General features: G+C 38.8%; 1 protein-coding gene across 1 annotated transcript in view; it reads right to left on the reverse strand.

The window, feature by feature from the left end:
• Atac2 (Ada2a-containing complex component 2) overlaps positions 1-22,994 on the reverse strand; it is a 113,394-nt gene that overhangs the window by 66,513 nt on the left and 23,887 nt on the right. The window contains exon 4 of the mRNA XM_067146171.2: positions 7,238-7,524. Within this exon, the coding sequence (XP_067002272.2) occupies positions 7,238-7,524 (287 nt within the window). The remainder of the gene's footprint in view (positions 1-7,237; positions 7,525-22,994) is intronic.

The following is a 22,994-nucleotide window of genomic DNA, read 5'->3' on the forward strand; positions in this document are numbered from 1 at the left end:
GAACTTAGAATGATTTTGAGTGCTATTTGTTTCTTTCAATGTGAGGGGGGAAAAGTAGGGGACAAGAGGTTCCCTGTGTACAAGAAGATGGCAGATCGTCTTGGATTATCGCTGTCGTCAGTGAAGAGAGTAGGAGCCGCTTCAAAGGAGAATGATGGAAATACGTCATCCAGGTCAAGAAAGAAGCAGTGTGTGAGACCGGGGCGTCCGAAAATCCATCTCGATGATTTTACGAAGAAATATGCACGATTTTTATATGAATAAGATATTTCCCACAATTAAAAGCCTCCGCATGAAACTGTTAGAAAATATGCCGGATTTTCCCGATATGTCAATTTCTACGCTTTTGAAAGTAGTTCGAAGCTTGGGATTCCGATTCAAAAAACTAAACAGGAAACCAGTGCTAATGGAATCTGTGACAGTTGCTGCATCCCGACATACCTACCTTAGACGAATTAGAGACTTAAGAGCACAGGGCTACAAGATCTTCTTTACAGACGAGACGTGGTGCGGACAGAACCATACTATGAAATATGGGTGGCAAGAAAACGTGATTGAAGCTTTAGAAAACAACTTTGACAACTATAATCTGTACAGAGGGTACATTCAAGCAAATTTCTGGATGGCGTGGAGGGTTCAAAACACCGTCTGGAGCTGGGAAACGCATCATAATTTTACACATCGGAAGAAGGATTTCTTGACGGTGCAGAACTTTGTTTTATTGGCAAGAAAGGCAGTGGTGATTACCACAATCAGATGGACTCGACTCATTATGAAGAATGGTTCACGAAAGTCCTGAGTTTATTGCCTCAAAAGTCGGCTGTCATTATAAATCAAGCTCCATATCATACGATGGTCGATCCTTCATCTAAAAACCCGAACATGTCATGGCTGAAACCTGAAATTATATCCTGGATAACATCAAAGAATATTTCACTACCACCTGGAGTTGACGATTATAACAAATTAACGAAATCAGAGCTGATTGTCCTTGCCAGGCCTTATTTTCAAACACCGGTAAAGAAGCTGGAACAACTGACTAAACGACTTCGACCAGATGTACAGCTTGTTTGGTTACCAGTGGCCCATTGCGAGCTTAATCCAATCGAGCTCATTTGGGCTTACGTAAAAGGGAAAATAGCAAAAACAAATATGTCTAACACATTAGAAAATGGTAGAGGTATGGAAGCAATTAACGCTTTATGCCGAGAAGCCTTACGTACCGTCACCCCTGAACTCTGGAAACAATGCATTAAACACGCTAAGAAAATTGAAGACCACTACTGGGAAAAAGATGGACTATCTGAAAACGTCCCTTATTTCGAGCCAGTCATAATCAACATGAATGACAGCAGCACCGATTCATCGCAACACAGTGATTTTTCAGACGAAGAAAATTGATAGAATTAAATATTGTAAATATATGTAAATAATAATGCAAATAACTCTTGTAAAAACTGTACAGTGTGATATTTCTAAATAAGTCAACCATTTTTAAACCTGCCTTTGAAGGTCCAAAGCCCTTATGAGAAAAGGTGATGGGAAGTGGAATTTATAAGAGGAAATAAAATTAAAGGTTGAAAGTAAACGAAAAGCTGTGTTCGTTGCGCGCGTGATTACTACTGAACGCGGCAACACTGCGCCCGATTTCCCCACCCGGCCTGCTGTTAATCACACGGTTCGGCGTACACAAAACCTCCTTTCAATATTACTCTTCATAAATTCGGTACCAAACTGTACGGTTACAGTTGTTGTAGTTTCTGATAACCATTACTGAGTGCTTCAAAACAAGCCCATGTTTGCTGTTGTACGTTTATCCTGGGCTGAGAAAGAGTTGCTTTAGAAAAATGATAAGAACTTCTTTCGGGGTGGTTGAAAAAAATTGCAACTGGAGTATTACACTACAAATACATGTGGTTATAACATATAAAAATTTCATTACCATCAGACAAGTAGTTTTCCTTGAATATATTCCTAAGTGAGCGCTTCATAGAGAAGAAGCCAAAAACCCGGGCAATATTTATTATAACCGCAAATAAAAAATATTTAATGCACGTCGAAAACAATGTGTCTTATATAGGCTAATGTAGAATTAAACAAGGAAAACATCGGCATAACTCGCATTGCAATAGGCCTATTGGTTCGTTTGTAATTAAAGCCTAAACTCGAGTGTCCATAATAAAAAATCCTACAGTAGTCCCCCATTCGGATCTCCGGGTGGGGACTACACAAGAGGAAGATGGATAATGACATTCTGCGAGTCGGAGCGTGGAATGTTAGAAGTTTGCATCGTTGTGGTAGGTTAGAGAATCTGAAAAGGGAGATGGATAGACTAAAGTTAGATGTAGTTGGTGTAAGTGAAGTACGTTGGCAGGATTTTTGGTCAGGCGACTACCGAATTATGAACACAAAATCAAACCGGAGAAATGCAGGATTTGGTTTAATAATGAATAAGAAAATAGGGCAGCGGGTAAGCTACTACAACCAGCATAGTGAAAGAATTATTGTCGTTAAGATAGACACCAAACCAATGCCCACCACAATAGTGCAGGTCTATATGCCTACTAGTTCAGCAGATGATGAGGAAATCGAAAGAATATATGAAGAGATACAAGATTTACTACAATATGTAAAAGGTGACGAGAATCTAATTGTGATGGGAGACTTGAATGCAGTGGTAGGCCAAGGAAGAGAAGGTAATGCAGTAGGAGAATTTGGATTGGGTCAAAGGAACGAAAGAGGAAGTCGGCTGGTTGAATTCTGCACTGATCATAATTTAGTCCTTGCCAATAATTGGTTCAAACACCACAAACGACGGCTGTATACGTGGATGAGACCTGGAGACACTGGAAGGTATCAAATAGACTTCATTATGATTAGGCAGAGATTCAGAAACCAGGTGTTAGATTGCAAAACTTTCCCAGGAGCAGACGTGGACTCCGACCACAATTAGTTGGTCATGAAATGCCATCTGAAGTTGAGGAAATTGAAGAAAGGAAAGAATACAAAAAGATGGGATCTAGACAAGTTGAAAGAAAAGAGCGTGAGGGATTCTTTCAAGGAACATGTTGCACAAGGGCTAAATGAAAAGGCTGAAGGAAACACAATAGAGGAAGAGTGGATAATCATGAAAAATGAAGTCAGTAGAGCTGCTGAAGAAATGTTAGGAAGGAAGAAAAGATCAGCAAAGAATCAGTGGATAACTCAGGAGATACTAGACCTGATTGATAAATGAGGAAAATACAAGAATGCTATAAATGAAGAGGGCAGAAAAGAATACAGGCGATTAAAGAATCAAGTGGATAGAAAGTGCAAGGTAGCTAAGGAAGAATGGCTGAAGGAGAAGTGCAAGGATGTCGAAGGTTATATGGTTCTGGGAAAGGTAGATGCTGCATACAGGAAAATCAAGGAAACCTTTGGAGAAAGGAAATCCAGGTGTATGAAAATTAAGAGCTCAGATGGAAAGCCACTTCTAGGGAAAGAAGACAAAGCAGAAAGATTGCAGGAGCATATCCAACAGTTGTATCAAAGTAAAGGTGTAGATAATTTGGTTCTGGAACATGAAGAGGCTGCTGATGCTGATGAAATGGGAGACCCAATTTTGAGGCCAGAGTTTGACAGAGCTGTGAGTGACCTAAATAGGAGCAAGGCACCTGGAATTGATGACATTCAACCTGAATTACTGACTGTCTTAGGAGAAACCAGCATGGCAAGGTTCTTCCATTTAGTGTGTAAGATGTATGAGACAGGAGAAGTCCCATCCGATTTTCGGCAGAATGTTGTTATACCTATTCCGAAGAAAGCCGGTGCTGACAGGTGTGAAGACTACCGCACCATTAGTTTAGTATCTCATGCCTGCAATATTTTAACATGTATTATTTACAGAAGGATGGAAAAACAAGTTGAAGCTGAGTTGGGAGAAGATCAGTTTGGCTTCAGAAGAAATGTAGGAACACGTGAAGCAATCCTGACTTTACGTCTGATCTTAGAGGATTGAATCAAGAAGGACAAGCCCACGTACATGGCGTTTGTAGATCTAGAAAAGGCATTTGATAATGTTGATTGGACCAAGCTATTTAAGATTCTGAAGGTGATTGGGATCAGACACCGAGAACGACGAATTATCTACAATCTGTATAAAAATCAGTCTGCAGTGATAAGAATCGAGGGCTTTGAAAAAGCAGCAGCAATCCAGAAATGAGTGCGGCAAGGCTGCAGTTTGTGCAGTTTGTCCCCCCTTCCTTGTCAATGTTTACATAGAACAGGCAGTAAAAGAAATCAAAGAGGAATTTGGAAAGGGAATCACAATCCAAGGAGAGGAAATCAAAACCTTGAGATTTGCCAATGATATTGTTATTTTATCTGAGACTGCAGAAGATCTTGAGAAGTTGCTGAATGGTATGGACAAAGTCTTGGGTAAGAAGTACAAGATGAAAATAAATAAGTCCAAAACAAAAGTAATGGAGTGCAGTCGAATGAAGGCAGGTGATGCAGGAAATATTAGAGTAGGAAATGAAGTCTTAAAGGAAGTAGATGAATACTGTTACTTGGGTAGTAAAATAACTAACGATAGCAGAAGTAAGGAGGAGATAAAATGCAGACTAGCACAAGCAAGGAAGATCTTTCTTAAGAAAAAAAATTTACTCACTTCAAACATTGATATAGGAATTAGAAAGATGTTTTTGAAGACTTTCGTGTGGAACGTAGCATTATATGGAAGTGAAACATGGACGATAACTAACTCAGAAACAAAGAGAATAGAAGCTTTTGAAATGTGGTGTTACAAAAGAATGCTGAAGGTGCGATGGATAGATCGAATCACGAATGATGAGATACTAAATCGAATTGGGGAGAGGAGATCGATTTGGCTAAATTTACTATAATCTATCAGCTTCATTGTCCGTATTGATGAATTAAGAATGCAAGTATGAAGAATGAGATTTCCACCTAATCAATACTTTATTACAAAATGTTTAAAGTTATCTACATTAAAACAGTACCGGTTTCGACCTGTAAAAAGGTCATCAGCTGTTGGTGAACCTGCTTAATAGCAATTGTACATAAAACCTTACTAAAAACTAATTTAACAAGAATGCCTTATTCTAATATAGTATTACTATTAAGATATTTTGTAATAAAGTATTGATTAGGTGGAAATCTCATTCTTCATACTTGCATTCTTGGCTAAATTTGACGAGAAGAAGAGATAGAATGATAGGACACATCTTATGACACCCAGGACTTGTTCAGTTGGTTTTTGAAGGAAGTGTAGGTGGTAAGAACGGTAGGGGTAGACCAAGGTATGAATATGACAAGCAGATTAGAGCAGATGTAGGATGATATTGTTACGTAGAAATGAAAAAGTTAGCACAGGATAGGGTAACATGGAGAGCTGCATCAAACCAGTCTATGGACTGATGACTTAAACAACATGTGTTCAAACATCATCTTAGAATTCGTAAATAAACTTTCAATGTGTTAGGTTGTGTTCAGTACATACAGTGTGTAATGAAGATATGTTAAGTACACAAGAAAAATGGGATCCGAATGTATGACCTTCTGATTTTGCGCTGGATGCCCTTGCTAGTTGAACTATAGTGTTCTAGGTCATATTTGTTCTGTTGTAAAGGATCTAAGACGCAGGTATGGTACTACTGTCGTCACATATGTAGAGTGCACGTAAATTGCCTGTTATGGACCAATGCAATGAATACTGAATTTTTACGACCACATTGTACTCTAAATAAACTTTTTATGTACATTGAGTGGCCAAAAGTCATAGGAAGACACTGAATATAGATGTTAATAACGAGTTGCTCCTCTGCGAGCCCTCAAAACAGCAGCAATATGGGGAGGCATCGACTCTACAAGGTGTCGGATTCGTCTGGAGGGATCTGGACCCACAATTCGTCTTGTGCAGTTAGTGCAGGGTTAATGGAGCATGCACCAGGATTGACAGGATCCCATAAATGCTTGATTGGATTGAGATCGGCAGATGTGGAGGGCCCATCCATGGCTGTAACTTCACTGGAGTGCTCCTCCAACCACCTGCGTGCCATTACAGAGGTACAAGAGGTACTCTAGGGCCAGAAAGAGATTCAGATGGTCTGAAAGAATGTCTGCATAATGTGCACCTGTCAGCACTTCCTCAATGAGGCCTAATTGCGAGTAAGAGAATGCCGCCCAGACCAGAAATGAGCCATCTCCCGCCTGAAGACAACCTTGTTGACATGCAGGATCCATAGCTTCATGGGGCATACGCCACACTCTCACGCGCCAATCAGCTCAATACAACTGGAACCAGAATTCATCAGCCCATACCACATGCCGCCACTGTTCCACGGTCCATTGCCGATGTTCGCAGGCCCATGCACATCGCTGACCCCTGTGTCGAGGTGTCAGCAAAGGGACACTAGTTGGTCGTCGGCTGGTGAAGCCTATGTGGTGCAGTTGCCTCCTTACAGTCCTGGTAGAAATGAGTTCCTATCTCCCAACATTCAACTGGGCAGTGATCTGACTCACAGTAGCCGTTGAGCGCCCAGTATGATTCTGCAGAGGCGACGCGACGTCCGTTCGTTAAACACATGTGGTCTTCCCGTGCGGCGGTTTACACAGGTGGTAACATTCTCTCTGCAATACTGAAGATCCAGCCTCAACACTGTCGACCTCAGAAACCAGAATTTGCATGTAATCTCCGCAATACTATGACCCATGCGCCGATGATCATCCCACGTTCAAAGTCGGTTAACTCGCGACAAGTTGCCATGTTCACGACTCTGGTGTCTGTGAGACTGCTCAGCTAGGCCACAGCTAGTCACAATGCTCAGGATCATACACGGCACAGTTTCTAATGGGACACCCCTTCCCGAGACTTTTGGCCACTCAGTGTATTAGGTCGTGTTCAGCAGCTTAGTTCCTTTCCAACAGAACAAATATGACCTAGGCCAGAATATCTCAATGGCAAGAGCATCCGACACATAATCAGAAGTTTGTTGGTTTGGATCCCGGATACTGAATATGACCTAATATGTTGAAAATTTATACTAAGTACAATGCGGTCATGAAAATTCCATATTCATCATCTCCAAAAATTGTGGACATGGGTCAGTCCATATAGAAAATCCATTTCCAATCTCAGTGTAAAAGTGAGTACTGTATTCTGACATTTCTAGCTCTGAAAGTTTCAAAACATTACACGGACTCAAGACTTAACATTTTGTTCCATTCCCAGACTAACCTTCAGTAAACTCCAACCTGAGAAGGAACCTGTGGTAGAAACACGGCCACTAGATGATGGAGTTCCCACTTCTTGTTCAGACTCAATATTATTCAGTTCAACACTGCTTGTCTCGTCAAAAGCTGACAAGCTGGACTCATCTAATCCTGCTTGAAGTCCTTTGCTTGAAGCTACGCTTGGAGATGGAGTGTTGCGAGCTGGTGAAGATGGTGCTGAAGAAAATACTAAATTTCCACTAGATGGTTTGACAGTAATGGCTTTCTTTTTCTCTAAGGATGACCTGGAATCTAAGCAAGAAAAACACAAGATAGAGAAAGGAATTCAGCAAATGCAATAATTAATTTAAGACACGAATGGTTTAACCACAGGAATTATAATGTTAATGAGAATGTTTATGATGGAAACGAAATTATCATGACATAACTAAAATAAGACTACAGTTATGTTAAGTCAGCAGTTTCATATTTAGTACAGAAAATTAACAAATTGAATAACTCCACATATAAAGATGAAGGTAATTTTATATGCAGATAAGACAAAAACATTTGACTTGAACAATAATCATATTTGAAGACCAGCTCATTCAATTTTTTTTAAAATTTGCTTTATGTTGCACCAACACAGACAAGGTCTTATGGCGACAATAGGATGGGAAAGGCCTAGGAATAAGAAGGAAGCGGCCATGGCCTTAATTTAGGTACAGCCCCAGCACTTGCCTGGTGAAAATAAGAAATCACGGAAAACCATCTTCAGGGCTGCCGACAGTGGGGTTCGAACCCAGTATCTCCCACGTGCAAGCTCACAGCTGCGCACCCCTAACTGCACGGCCAACTCGCCCGGTATTCAAATAATCAATTAATAACAATTAACTACCTACTTCTTTTACATCACACTGACAAAGACAGGTTGTACGGCGATAATGGGAGAGAAAACTACCAAGCTAATAATCACAAAAATTGGTTGTGTAGGCTGGAACTGTAGACAAAAATGTAAAAATAAAATATATCCACCATTTTCTAGAAAGGAAACTAAATACGATACTTGCACTGCAAGAGACATACAGGGCACGAATATTTTATTTCCAAGTGACCTAGAACCTGGGGCGAAGATACCAGGGAGGGAGGGGTGTCTGACCCCCAGACAGTAGGAATATGGAAAATATCTGGTAATGGTATTCCTTGTTGTAGCGAAAGCATATGATAATGTTGTGCCATTTCACTGTCCTGAAATGATAATTAAATGGAGATAAAATGGATGCAACTGCCAATATCAAAATTAAACAAGATGCATAAACTCATTCACACCAAAGAAATACGATATATTACGAGAACAGAATAGAAAAGATCAATATGGCAGTGCCTAACACAAAGGATACAGAATTGTTATGACACTGTACTATTGAAAATTGATAATTGAATGAGCAATCTCAAGAAACGGTCGTGTTAATCTGGACAGGCTAAAAACAGACATGTATTCTCAAAAGCTGCAAGAGATTCATCATAAGTAGAAGATTTACGAGATCAACCTTTATTAAAAGACGTGTAATCACAAAAGCTATAATAAAAACGGCAAAATACGAAGAGAATTAGAAAGAAATTAATACAATGGATTATCGTCACAGCAGAGGATAAGCTTTGACACAAGTACAAGGAAGACAATTTCGAGATTTCACATAAATAGTTCAATCAATTCATAAAATAACAACTACAATATATATATCTGAGACAAGGCTAGATATATTGGTAATCTGAAAGCGTTAGCAAAATTAAAGTCAAGACGAAAGTATTGCCACTTAAAATTAAGATGTTAGAAGGCTATGGATTCAACATTATGAAGCAACTAACTTCATATATATATATATATTTGTATTTTATTTGCGCAAGATCTGGCTGCCATGCTTTTCTAAGAAGCCGATGATGAGATGTCCGGAGAAGGCGGAGCTGAGATGACAGCAGAGGAGGCTTATAGTCCCCAGAGCATCCCGATGACCAACGACAGGATGTGACTGCCGAGCCCAAGCCACAGATGTCGAGGAGAAACTAATTCAATCCCGGAGCAGCAGAAGGAAAAAGATAAGTTTTTCTTAGTAATGTAGGATACATAAATGTTGCAAATTCTAATTAAATCATTCATATCTGTTGGCGAATAGATGGTTAACCGTTGTAGTCTTCGATATATCTCAAATGTGTTAGATTCTCGCATATTAACGTTGTGTCAAAATACATGGATATAGGTAGTCATCTAAAAGACATAACCAATCCTTGGTTAGGGAATGTCAAGTGATTCATAGTCAGTGCCATTGCTATGATATTTAAGCATATTGAGAGGTTATCATATATGAATTGTTATATGTATCGGTAGAATATTTAAGGTTATATGTGAGTGAAGGTTACTATCTTGGAGTATGAAGGTCAAACAGTGCCATATGAAGTCATAGTGGGATAATATGTGGATATGATAATAATTTGAAGTTGTAATGAGATTAATTGAGAAGAGATAGATTAATCGAGTGAATAATTGGAAGTTACAGGACTCCAAGCGTCAAGTTGAGAATTATTTGGAAGAAAAGGAAGAAGTATGATATGATATGTGAGAAGAAAGTCATATTGCAGTATTAAATGAATAGAAGGAAGGATTTGGAAATGTGTTGCTATGTCGGTAAAGAAGAAAAGGATTCATTTAGAAGGAAAAAAGAAGAGTATTGATGCAATCCAAGATCATTAGTATTCATATGTGTTGCTATGTCGGTAAAGAAGAAAAGGATTCATTTAGAAGGAAAAAAGAAGAGTATTGATGCAATCCAAGATCATTAGTATTCATGATACCGTGATGATCAATCGTTGACAAGTAATCCATTTCCTACGGTGGTGAAAACATATTGTGGTGTTTATAATAAGTTATGGCATAGATAGATCATTGAAATGAATCATCTTAGGGAATGTTAAGTAGTATGTTGATTAATATTAACCTAGATCTCTACCGTAATGTTGAATATTCATTGAAGATGAACGTAGCACACACCGAATGATATGCATAGGCATTAGTATTTATTTATAAATAATTCCAGGAGGTTGGATAATTAATAGATTCTTCATAAATGACATCCTTTACCTATTTTAGTAAATGACACTTGGTAATGTGTTGGAATTCAGATATTTAAGTGAGAATATTTTTCATCAGACACATTCAAGATGATCTGTAAATAATTTGAAAGACTTTAATTTTGATTTACAAATTTTTTTTTCTTTTGTGATTGATGATATAAAGGTGACATGCGAGTTCATTTGAAGGAATTTCAAAGAATTTTAAAGAATTTCAAATTTAATTGTACGTGAATTAATTGTACATAACTATTATATTTCAATCAAGGATCCTTATTACCACAACAGAACTGAAGTGAATAATTTTGAAATGAGATGATAATTTTTGTTCAATTACTTCTTTCTTTGCTTAATTTTACTTAGAATTTGAATAAATAATTATAATTAAGATATACTGGTATTAATTTTTGTCATCTGGTTTAAGCATTTCATATTAATTTTAGAATTAAGGTAAAATAGGAATTATCACTTCATGAAAATAACAATTCATAGGATGGAGACGTCCATCACCAATATTGGCAGATGAATTATCCGTTATAAAGGCTTTCGCATCTCTCCCAGAATCCACGTTTTTTTTTTTTTAAATTTTAAAAAACTTTGACAGTCAACTTACCCTGAGTATGCTAGTCTGGATTTCTTTGCGACCCGCCCTGGATGCAGGAAAGGCATGGTGTTAACAGAGAAAAGGTGTGGGAAATCTTGGAAAGAAAGAGATGTGCAAAGCAACCAAGGGAACTAGTGAAAGCAATGTAAAAAAACTGTTCCTGTTGTGGCCAGACTCCAGTGGGTAGAACAGACTGGTTTAAACAAAAGAAGAAAGCATGGCAAGAATGTAATAGAGATAGGAAAGAAGGAAGTAAGATTAAGTATCAGGAAAGTAAAACTGTAAAAATGTGGTAAATAAGGACCAAGACAGGGAACTGTATTTTCTCCACTTATACCTTATTTATAATGGTTATGGATGAAATTCTAAAGGAAACAAAGGCAACATATAGAGGGGATATGAAAATATTGTTGTTTGCAGATGGCATACTGATATGGGGAATCAACAATACAGAAGCTTTAAATGACAATATTGAGAAATATGGCACGAAAATTAGTGTGGAGAAGAGAAAAACAGTGGTGATGACACGAGGAGAAACAGAAGTAAAAGGAATCGCTAGTATCAGAGGACAAAACCTTGAGGTTGTTGAATGCTGGGAATGTTGGGAAATTAAAATAATGCAAGATGGATAAGGAGATCAGCAGAAGGGTACAAGTGAGAAATACATTCTACCAGAATGTAAGGAACCTGGTGTCGAATGGAGAAGTTCCTATGAAATGTAAAGAGATAATGTAAAAGATGGACTTTATCCCTATATTAACGTATGCATCAGAGACTTGGAGTTTGACAGCAAGAAATGAGAGTAAAATTCAGGCCAGTGAGACAAAGTTCTTGAGGAGTATGGTAGGGAAGAGAAGGAGAGACAGAGTAAGAAATGGTGAAGTTAGAAAATAAATTTTTTTTTTTGCTAGTTGTTTTACGTCGCACCGACACAGATAGGTCTTACGGCGACGATGGGACAGGAAAGGGCTAGGAGTGGGAAGGAAGCGGCCATGGCCTTAATTAAGGTACAGCCCCAGCATTTGCCTGGTGTGAAAATGGGAAACCACGGAAAACCATCTTCAGGGCTGCCGATAGTGGGATTCGAACCTACTATCTCCCGCATGCAAGCTCACAGCCGCGTGCCTCTACGCGCACGGCCAACTCGCCCTGTTAGAAAAGAAATAGGGGTAGAAAAACTGAGTGAGAGGATGGAAAAGAATAAGTTGAGATGGTTTGGACGTTATGAGGATGGAGGAGGGAAGGATACTAAAATAAGTGTAGGAGGCTAAGATAGAGGGTTACTTGTTGTTATAGTGTTATTAGCTGCCGTCCTCAGGGGCCAGGGTGCGAATCCTGGTACTGCCAGAAATTTAAGAATGGCAGAAGAGCTGGTATGTGCTTGAAATGGTACATACAGCTCACCTCCAATAGGGGTGTGCCTGAAAAGAGCTGCACCACCTCGGGATGAGGACACGAGTTTACCTTTTTACCCTCAGCGCCCAGACCTGGCAGGAGCTGGCCAAGGGGAAATGAAAAGGATGATGGCAGTTTGTTTTGGGCTATTGAGATACGTAATTAATGGAATTAAATTTTAAGTAATATTTTCTCCTTAATAGTTAGAAAAGGTAAAATTTTATCTTAAAAAAAAGATGATTCTTAGAGGGTTGTACATGTCCACACACCAAAAACCAAACCAAATTCCACAACGCAACAGCCCCAATGGATCTTGGCCTACCAAGCGGCTACTGCTCAGCCGTAAAGCCTGCAGATTTCAAGGTGTCGTGTGGTTGGACTTCTAGACCGGGGCCATACACTTACAGCCACATAGCTCCTCAATTGTATTGTACATATACACTGAGTGGCCAAAAGTCATGGGAAGAAACTGAATGTCATGTTAATAACGAGTTGCTCCTCCTTGAGCCCTCAAAACAGCAGCAATACAGCCACTCTACAAGGTGTTGGAATTGTTCTGGAGGGATCTGGACTCACACACCTTAGACTGTTACCCACAATTGGTCTTGTGTAGTTGGTGCAGATTCATGGAGCGTACATCAGCATCCCATAAATATTCGAGTGGATTAAGATCGGGGGATCTGGAGGACCAACCCATGATCATAAGTTCACTGGAGTGCTCCTCCAACCACCTGCATGTCACCACAAAGTGGTGACATGGCGTATTGTCCTGTTGAAAGATGGCATCTCCGCCATGGTACAATGCAGATGGTCTAAAAGAATGTCCTCATAATGTGCACCTGTCACCGCTCCCTGCAGGCGGACAATGGGGCCTAACTGCAATCAAGAGAATGCCGCCCAGACCAGAATTGGGCTATCTCCCACATGGACACAACCTTGTTGACACGCAGGATCCGTAGCTTCATGAGGCATACGCCATACTCCCATGCGTCAATCAGCTCGATACAAGTAGAACCGGGATTCATTGGACCATACCACATGCCGCTACTGTTCCATTGTCCATTACCGATGTTCGTGGGCCCATGCATGTCATTGAACTCTGTGTCGAGGAGTCAGCAAAGGGACACGAGTTGGTCGTCGGCTGGTGAAGCCTATGTGGTGCAGTTGCCTCCTTGCAGTCCTGGTAGAAATGGGTTTCTGACTCCCAACATTCAACTGGACGGTGATCTGACTCACAGTACCCCGTCAAGTGCCCAGTATGGTTCTGCAGAGGCGATGTGATGTCCGTTCATTAAACACCTGTAGTCTTCCCGTGCAGCAGTTTATGTAGGTGGTAACTTCTCTCCATAATTTTGAAGATCCACCCTTGACACTGTTGACCTCTAAAACCCGAATTCGCGTGTAATTTCCGCAATACTATGATCCATGCGCTGATGACCATCCCACGTTCATAGTCGGTTAACTCGCGACTTGTTGCCACCTTCACGACACTAGTGTCTGTGACAGACTGCTCAGCTACGCCACAGGTAGCCGTAACGCTCAGGGGTCATACATGGCTCATTTTCTAATGGAACATCCCTTCCCGTGACTTTTGGCCACTCAGTGTATATGTGTCACAAATTTTTTTTAAAAACTTTATTTTTCGACATATTTAATACTTTGAAATTCAATCTATGAGATTGATACACGTTGCATTAACATTGTAGACATGTTTCAACACTTTTGAACCATCATCTATATATATAAAATAAGAGTTTTGTCTGTACATTGCTCAGAATTTGAAAATAATGGTATTTCTGTATCGGTCATGTCCATAGTAACAAGAAAATGCACTTTTTACTTTTCCGTAATTTCTGTCTGTCTGTATGTACACGCATCACGAGAAAACGGTTGAAGAGAATTTATTGAAAATCAGTATGTGAAGTCGGGGATGAGCCTCTACAATCTAGGCTATAGATCATTTTACTCACGCTGAGTGAAATGGTAGTTTAGGGGAAGGCCTAAAATTGAATTCTGAACTATTTATGTTATTAGTGGTGTAATGAAAATTGGTATGTGAAGTCGGGGGATGAGCCTCTACAATCTACGCTATAAATCATTTTACTCACGCTGAGTGAAATGGTAGTTTAGGGGAAGGCCTAAAATTGAATTCTCAACTATTTATGTTATTAGTGGTCGTATTTTAAAGAAAATTGGTATGCAAAGTTGGGGAATAAGTTGCTACAATCTAGGCTATCAATAATTGTATTCACGCTGAGAAAAATGGTAGTTCAGGGGAAAGCCTAAAATTTAATTCTCAAATATTATTAGTAGTCCTATCTTGATGAAAATCGGTATGCAAAGTCAGGAAATAAGTCGCTATAGTCTAGGCTGTAAATTATTTTATTCACGCTGAGTGAAATGGTAGTTTAGGGGAAGGCCTAAAATGTAATTCTCGAATATTTCTTAGGTTATATAGTATTAAATTTCCTATTATTCATGTCTTATACATTGTTACCGTACTGGCTATGATCACAAACATATTCATGAATTTTATATTTTTGTTACTAAGTCCAAAGAAATGCAGTGACTACCGTCTCATAAGTCTGATGAGTCATATGCTAAAAGCATTCTTACATATAATACACGCACGCATTAGAACAAAGTGCGAAATAGACTTGGATGACAACCAAATGGGTTTCGGAAATGCCTTTGGCACACGAGAAGCCTTATTCAGCGTCAATGTCCTGCTCCAAAAATGCCGCCAACTACACAAAGATGTATTTGCATGTTTCATTGATTATGAGAAAGCTTTTGATAGACTGAAACATGAAAAATTGATAGAGATTCTCCAACGAAAACATCTCGATGGAAAAGACATACGCATCATACAGAATCTCTACTGGGGCCAACAAGCAACAGTCAAAATCAACCAAACCAAAACATCAGATGTGAAAATCAGAAGAGGGGCACGCCAAGGTTGTATTCTCTCGCCGCTCCTTTTTAATATGTATTCTGACATCATTTTTAAAGAAGCTTTGCATGATGTTGAACTGGGGGTGAAAGTAAATGGTGTTTTGATCAATAATATTAGATATGCAGATGACACTCTGATTCTGTGCAACACTATAGAAGGCCTTCAAGAACTCCTGAACAGAATCCATGTCAGAGGTTTACAGTATGGTCTCAATATAAATGTAGAAAAAACTAAGTTAATGGTATTTAGCAGAAATAGTAATGCAAATGTCACCTTGTCATTAAACAACCGTAAAATAGAACAAGTCCACCAGTTCAAGTACCTCGGCAGCATAATAAACAGAGAGTATGGATCCAGATAAGGAAATCAGATGCAGAATTGAGAACGCTAGAGCTGCATTTCACAGGATGAGCTCTTTGTTCTGTAATAATCATCTAAATCTGAAGCTCAGACAGAGATAAATGAAGTGCTACATCTGGTCAGTACTGTTATATGGAGTAGAAACATGGACCTTAAAAGCCGCAAGTATCAAACGACTTGCCGCCTTTGAAATGTGGTTGCACAGAAGAATGCTTAGAATACCCTGGACAGATATGATAACAAACGAGGAAGTCCTAAGGAGAGCTAGGACAAAGCAAGAACTAATAACAACTATAAAAGTTCACAAAACAGCTTATCTAGGCCACATATTAAGAGGAAACAAATATGGCCTCATAAAACTCATTCTCCAAGGTAAAATAGACGGCAAACGGCGAGTTGGCAGACCAGAGATAACATGGTTACACAACATCAAGCAGTGGACCGGTATTGAGACAACTGAGAGACTCTTCCGACTAGCAGAAGACAGAAAAACTTTCTCCAGAGTAATCGCCGACGTCTGGGCAACCAGATATGGCACTTGAAGAAGTCCATATCAGCGCCGAGTAACGAGAAAATGGGTAAACAGTATTTAATGAAAATCGCTATGTAAGTCGGAGAATAAGAAACTGCAGTTTACGGTATAAAATATTTTACAAATCACAGAATCGAAAGAAAAATAAATGTGAAGGCCTACAATATAGAAAGCTAACATTGATCAACAATAACATTACATTGGCCATTGTTTGTCGTGATGTGCTTTGTGTCTTCTGTTGCCCCCCATCTCCGGTAGATAGGACTACTGCTGCGTACAGAGTATTTTTTATTTGATTTACGTCGCACCGACATAGATAGGTTTTATGGCGACGATGGGATAGGAAAGGGCTAGGAGTGCCTTAAGCCTTAATGAAGGTACAGGCCCAACATTTGATTGGTGTGAAAGTGAGAAACCACGGAATACAATCTTCAGCGCTGCCAACAATGGGGTTCGAATCCACTATCTCTCGGATGCAAGCTCACAGCTGCGCACCGCTAACCACACGGTCAACTCGCCCAGTCGTACAGAGTGTAACAGCCTGCCTGAATATTGATGGGAAGTAGCTGGGGAGTTAGATAACTTTCTTCTTTAGCATGCCATTCCTCTGGTTTATAAATTTTCTGATACTACTGGTACGTAACACACTGGATCATCATAGCATTCGGGCTATTCAATCCCTACTCTGAGGCACTGATTGGAATGAACAGTGTGCATATTTAGCGGAATAGTGGCAGATCAGTGTTCATGGCAATCTGCGGCCTGGTCATCCCAGTTCTGGAACTTTGGACTATTAGATTGGCAACGCAATCTAACCGCAGCACTGTTCGTTAAAAGTGATAAAACGTGCGACTTTCCATTTGATCGAGTATTTTATGTGACAGCACTGCTTTTAATTGCTACATTCATACTTACGCTTTTATAATGACCTATTTTGATTTCACTTAGGAAAACCACAAAGTCAGTCTTTCTGAGAATTCTGTAGCGAAGCACGGGTACATCAGCTAGTCATTACATATATTGATATTAAAATAATAAACAACTTGACTAAGCTAATTTACATATCCTATCCTTTCAATAAAACCTCAGTTTTTCATTAAGAGCTAATTATTACAATTTTTATTTTTTGGCATTACACTTATGGAGTATCGGCCCCTCCACTTTTAGAAGATTAGTTACTGCACAACATTTCTGTCCGTATCTGACAGTAGTACTAAAATCAACGTTAAAACAAGAAATAATGACTTCTAATTTAGAATTTGAGAGTACAATTTGAACTGTACAGGCAGCATTTTAATATTCATCATATTTTCAACAGCACATGTCAAGTCTATGTTTTAACAAATCATGTAATTTTAATATCAACAATGAAATATTTTTAAGGGAGATTGTTTTTAATTTATCATGCTGCTAATTATTCAATGTCTTAATGTCTCAATATAGACATTGAACACCAACACTGATTATCCAAAGGAGGTTTTTTAGCTGGTCAAGGTGTTAATTATATTTATGTCTTAAAATATGCACTGATGATAGCCCAAAAGGGTTGAAATATGCCTACAATGCTAATGTAAATTGTATCAATCTTATAGATACCGGGCTGAGTGGCTTAGACGGTTGAGGCGCTGACCTTCTGAACCCAACTTGACAGGTTTGATACTGGCTCAGTCCCGTGGTTTGGCGTCTCCGAAGACCTTAAAAAGTAGTTAGTGGGACGTAAAACAAATAACATTATTATTATTATTAGTATTAGTCCCGTGGTATTTGAAGATTGTCAAATATGTCAGCCTCATGTCTGCAGATTTACTGGCACGTAAAAGAACTCATTATTTACGATTAATCTTATGGAGTGAATTACAAAGTACTGAATAGGTGGATGAATCACATTTTTTCTTATTTGTATTTATTTTTTTATACATGAAAATTATTTATAATTCTACATCAAGATTACAAATGTATTGAAGTGCCTGTGGTGTCCCTAGGAAGAAGTCTCTTAATTCACCACTGTAAGATGTTTGTGGGCATTCTTGAACTAAGTGCCTAACAGTCTGTCTTACAGTGCCACACTCGCAACATGGTGAAGGTCTTTTCCTCCACTTGTACAGGAGATCCCCACATACACCATGATTGGTCCAAATTCTATTTAATTTTGACCAGATCTTTCTAGGTTGAACAAGCCCTGGCACCTTCTCAGTTATGCAGGGCATTTCTGAACTCTCTGGAGTGGCAAACAATTTCCAATCATGAGACCATCTCTCAGCCAGATTGAATTTGTTAGCTACAAGGTTCTCCGCTGGGCAGATAGGTGGATGTCTTGAACGTAATCGTTTCACATACATATCGGCAAAGTCACCATGAATAGGTAGTTGTTTGTTGCTCTGGATCTTCCTATATTATCTTATCAGAATGTTGTATCACCGCAAATGAGGCAGAGGGATGTGGTTGAGAATAGGGAGCCATCCTGTGGGAGTTGACATAATTGTTCCTGTAATCGTGCGCATGGTGTTATTCAGTTGTACATCTATTAATCTTACATGAGGACTGTTTGTCCACACCAGAGCACAATACTCAGTGACAGAATAAACTAAACCTGCAGCTGAGCAACGGAGAGTAGTTGCTCTGGCACCCCAAGTGGTACTGCATAATTTCCGCAGAATGTTGTTTCTTTTCTTCATTTTGGCAGCAGTCGTTCGTAAATGTTCTTTGAATGACAGTGTTCTGTCCAGTGTTACACCCAAATATTTGGAATGTCTGTTGTGGCGAAGGAGGGTGTTATCAAAGTAAACTGCAAATTCCCTTGTTGGCATTTTATTGTTCATGTGGAAACAAGCAACTATGCTGTGATAAAGTGCTAAGAAAAGTAGAAGAGAAGAGACACCTGATGAAAATGATAAGGAAGAGGAAAATATCCTGGTTGGGTCACATACTACATAGAACTTGTCTTCAACAGAGGGTGATGGAGGAAAAAATAGATGGAAAGAAAGGAAGAGAAAGAAGAAGGTTTGGAATGTTAACAGATGTCAAACAAGGTATGAACAACTGAAACAAGACACTCAGGACAGAGAATGATGGAGGATGTCCAGTTGATACCTTTCTCAAGACAGATTCACAGAAGAAGTCAATACGGACCAACAAGATGAATTTCATTTCTTGTAACATATACTGTATGTATTTAAATATACTAGATCAGTAACTAGTTAGTAGTTAGTTAGTTAGTAACTAGTTACTGATCTTGCCATGGAATGTGAGTCAGTCGGCTTGAAGACGAACCTTTCCAAAACAAAAGTCATGTCCAACAAGTGGGTCACAGCAGGAATTGTGAACAACATGCCGTTAGAGAAGGTCAATGAATATATCTATCTGGGCCAGTTGATGAATATGAAAGGTGACCAGACCAGAAATTTTTCGACGCATTAAGCTAGGATGGCAGAAGAAAATAGTTTATGATCAGTGCATTCTACCTGTGCTGACTTACGGCTGTGAGACCTGGACACTGAACGAATTTACGAAAGGGAAACTTAGGACAGCACAGAGAGGCATGGAAAAGTCAATGCTGGGTTTTACAAGGAAAGATAAGAGAGAGCAGATGACATCAGATCAGTCATTAAAGTTAATGACATTCTTGAGAGAATAGCCACCTTAAAATGGCAATGGGCTGGACATATTGCTCGAAGGGAAGATGACAGATGGACGAAGCTAGTGTTAGCATAAAGTCCAAGAGATCATCAAAGGCCTAGAGGAAGACCGCCAGACAGATGGGACAAAGACTGGTGCTACCTGGAGAGTTCTGCTCAAGACCTACCTGAGTTCACGACTTCAAGAGGCCACATCATGTAATGATAGAACTGGCTGATGATGATGATGATTATTATTTAAATATACTGAAATATGTAACAAAAACATGATTAAAGGAAATATATGTAACATTGTATCAACAGCATTATTATCCTAATTTCTTGTAGATTACCTCAAAGCAGAAATTCAAGAGTTTCTCCAAGATCAACACACTAAGAAGTTTGTTCAACAGCAATATCACATAATTAAAAATTGTTAATGTGTGCAATTAGTCTTCAAGCTCTAAACACATGTTTTAGATGTGGATTCAGTATTCAATGCACATATTTTAAACTCATCTGTATGTTAACTTTTGACATAGTATTGTACTTTAACCTAATTACCATTGATTGATTCGCCAGTCGAATCACCCTTTATTCATCTAGTGTTTTATATTATCCTTGTTCCAATCAATTTGTCTTTCGCTAATTAGCTGATGATGTCCCAAATGTGAATGAAACATGTCCTATTTTAAAGTGTTTGTTATTTTGAAATGAATGTTAACTTTTGTATTGTACAGATGGAACTTTTCACTAAAGATTTATAATGCTTATAACTAGAGCCCGGAAGTTAGCATTTATTTTTGGTTAAAACAGACAGGTAAAAAGGCACTTGAAATACTGAAAATTGGCAGTACTGTAATTAAAATAGGCATTTATTAGGAGTGAAAGCAAAGAGGAATCTCACTCATTTTAAATACTCATTCATTTCTTTATTATCAATTTATCACATAATTAGCGTACTCACTCTTACGTTCCTTGGTTACAAGCAACAACAAGGTGCTTTTTCAAAGTATCAACCTTCATGGACAGACGCTTTTCAGAAAGAATGTTTTTTATCATAGAAAAGGAACGTTCTACTTCCACTAAAGTGACTGGTGCAAATTTGAAACAAGCTATTTCGGAAGGACACATGCCAGTTAAAACATAATTTTCACCTTTCAGAACATCACGAATGTTCTTCATTTTTTCAATGTCCACATTAGCACTCAGAACACGTTTACACTTTTCACTAACACTGCTTCCTTTTTCTTCTGGTGCTTGCAGCAGTTGATTTACTGCATCTTCGAAAATCGCCATAGATGATACCAGCGAATCATCTCTTTTATCCAACTCCAAGATTGCTTCCGGTATCACACTATAATATGCTGAGCTCTTCATGGTCCAACAACGTTTTTACCTCGCGAACTGAAGCAACTTCGTCTACTGATACGGCATGAAGTACCTCACGTATCTTGTCCAAATTGTTGCTGTAATATATGACTGCTGAGATCCAGGTTCCCCATCTGGTGAGAACTGGCTGTGAAGGTAAAGGGAGCTCTGGTGCCACATCCTTGAAAACCCAGATTCGGGAGGGTGATTTTAGGAAGATTTTCTTGGTATTCGAAACTAACTTATTCATGTGAGGATACAAACTTCTTATCTCTTCAGCAATTCTGTGCAGTCCATGGGCTAGACATGTGAGGTGGAATATTTTAGGAAAGAACTTTCAAGGCTGTAGCTGCTTTTCTCACGTAAGGTGCTGCATCTGTGACAAAAAGTGGGACATTATCATGCCGTATTCCATCCGGCCAGAGTAACATTAATGAATTTGTGAACAACTGTGCCACTGTTGAACCATTTGCTCTCTCCATCTCTTCTGTCGTCAGAAGAAATACTGATGATAGGCCAGTTTGCTTTGCTTCCATAGTTCCATAGTTCCAATGATGACGTTGACCATTGCATCCATAGTTTCATCAATGGAGATCCAGATCTTCTTTTCTGCAACTCTGCTTCGAATCCTCTGCAGGGTCTCTTCAAAGGAGATATTCAAATACGTTTTTCTTAAGTGGATTCTGATGGAACTTCTTCTTTAGTGTACTTCTGCAGAAACGTCCTGAGGGATTGATTTTCCAGTTTCCAGAACGGAATTCCGGAGTCCAAGAAAGCTATACATAGATCCAGGGAAAACTGAGATTGCCTTCTGGATGTTGTAACTGCTTTTGATATTCAGTTGATCTTAGGGCCAACAATATTTAACTTAGGCTTATGTTTCGTTAATGCGAAATGTTGAGTTAAGTACTTTTTTTTCGTGATTAATAGATTTTTCACAGATTTTGCAAAAGAGTACTGGTATAGTTACATCAATAAAAAGTGCATTCGAACCGAATTTGCGAACATAGCCATGTAATTTACCACGCAACGATGAAAATTTCGGCATGATAAATAAGTCAGCGTGAACACCTGAGTTGCCTTTAACAAGTTCAGCAGTAGACTAACAGCTCCTTTTACGTTTGACCTGTTAGACAGAAGTGATTTCCTCCCTCCCTCTGCATTATCTTATCATTTTGAAATCTGGAATACCAGGTAATTAATTACGCTTTGTCACCGCAAAAGGGGTGTGAGGAAGGAGAAGAGACGTACTTCCCTCATCCTCTCTCTTTACTCGTATTCATTATGCTTGTGCATTCCTTTCACTAATGAAGGTTCTGCTATTTACAGAGGTTAAATGAATGGGTTGAGAAAATAAGCTTTCGAATGCCTGGAAACAAATAAACGATTTACAGGGAAAAATATTCTAAATAAATATTTGTGACGGCAATGTGTAATTTATATTGTGCAACCTTTTTTTGTCTTCGATGTACGGACATTCATTATGTGCTTGTTAAATCACAGAAAAAAATGCATAATGATCAAAAAAGGCAAAAAAAAAGCTTTAAATCTTAAAATAGGCAACAGAAACCAAAATAGGCAAAATAAAAATTGTCCCTACACTTCCTAAATGCACGAAAACATATTTATCTCTATCTGATTCATCACTATATCCAGTCAGATAAAAAAGGCATTTTGCCTAACTTCTGGGCTCTACTTATAACACACAGGCGTTAGTATTATGGTCTTCTCACAATACTGAGTTACACACTCAAATTATATACAGTATAGAGAAGATGTATGCACAGTGAAAACACAGTGTTTATTCTTTTTTATTTAAATGAT

This window comes from Anabrus simplex, chromosome 4 (assembly GCF_040414725.1).
Source record: "Anabrus simplex isolate iqAnaSimp1 chromosome 4, ASM4041472v1, whole genome shotgun sequence".
NCBI classification, from domain to species: Eukaryota; Metazoa; Arthropoda; class Insecta; order Orthoptera; family Tettigoniidae; genus Anabrus; species Anabrus simplex.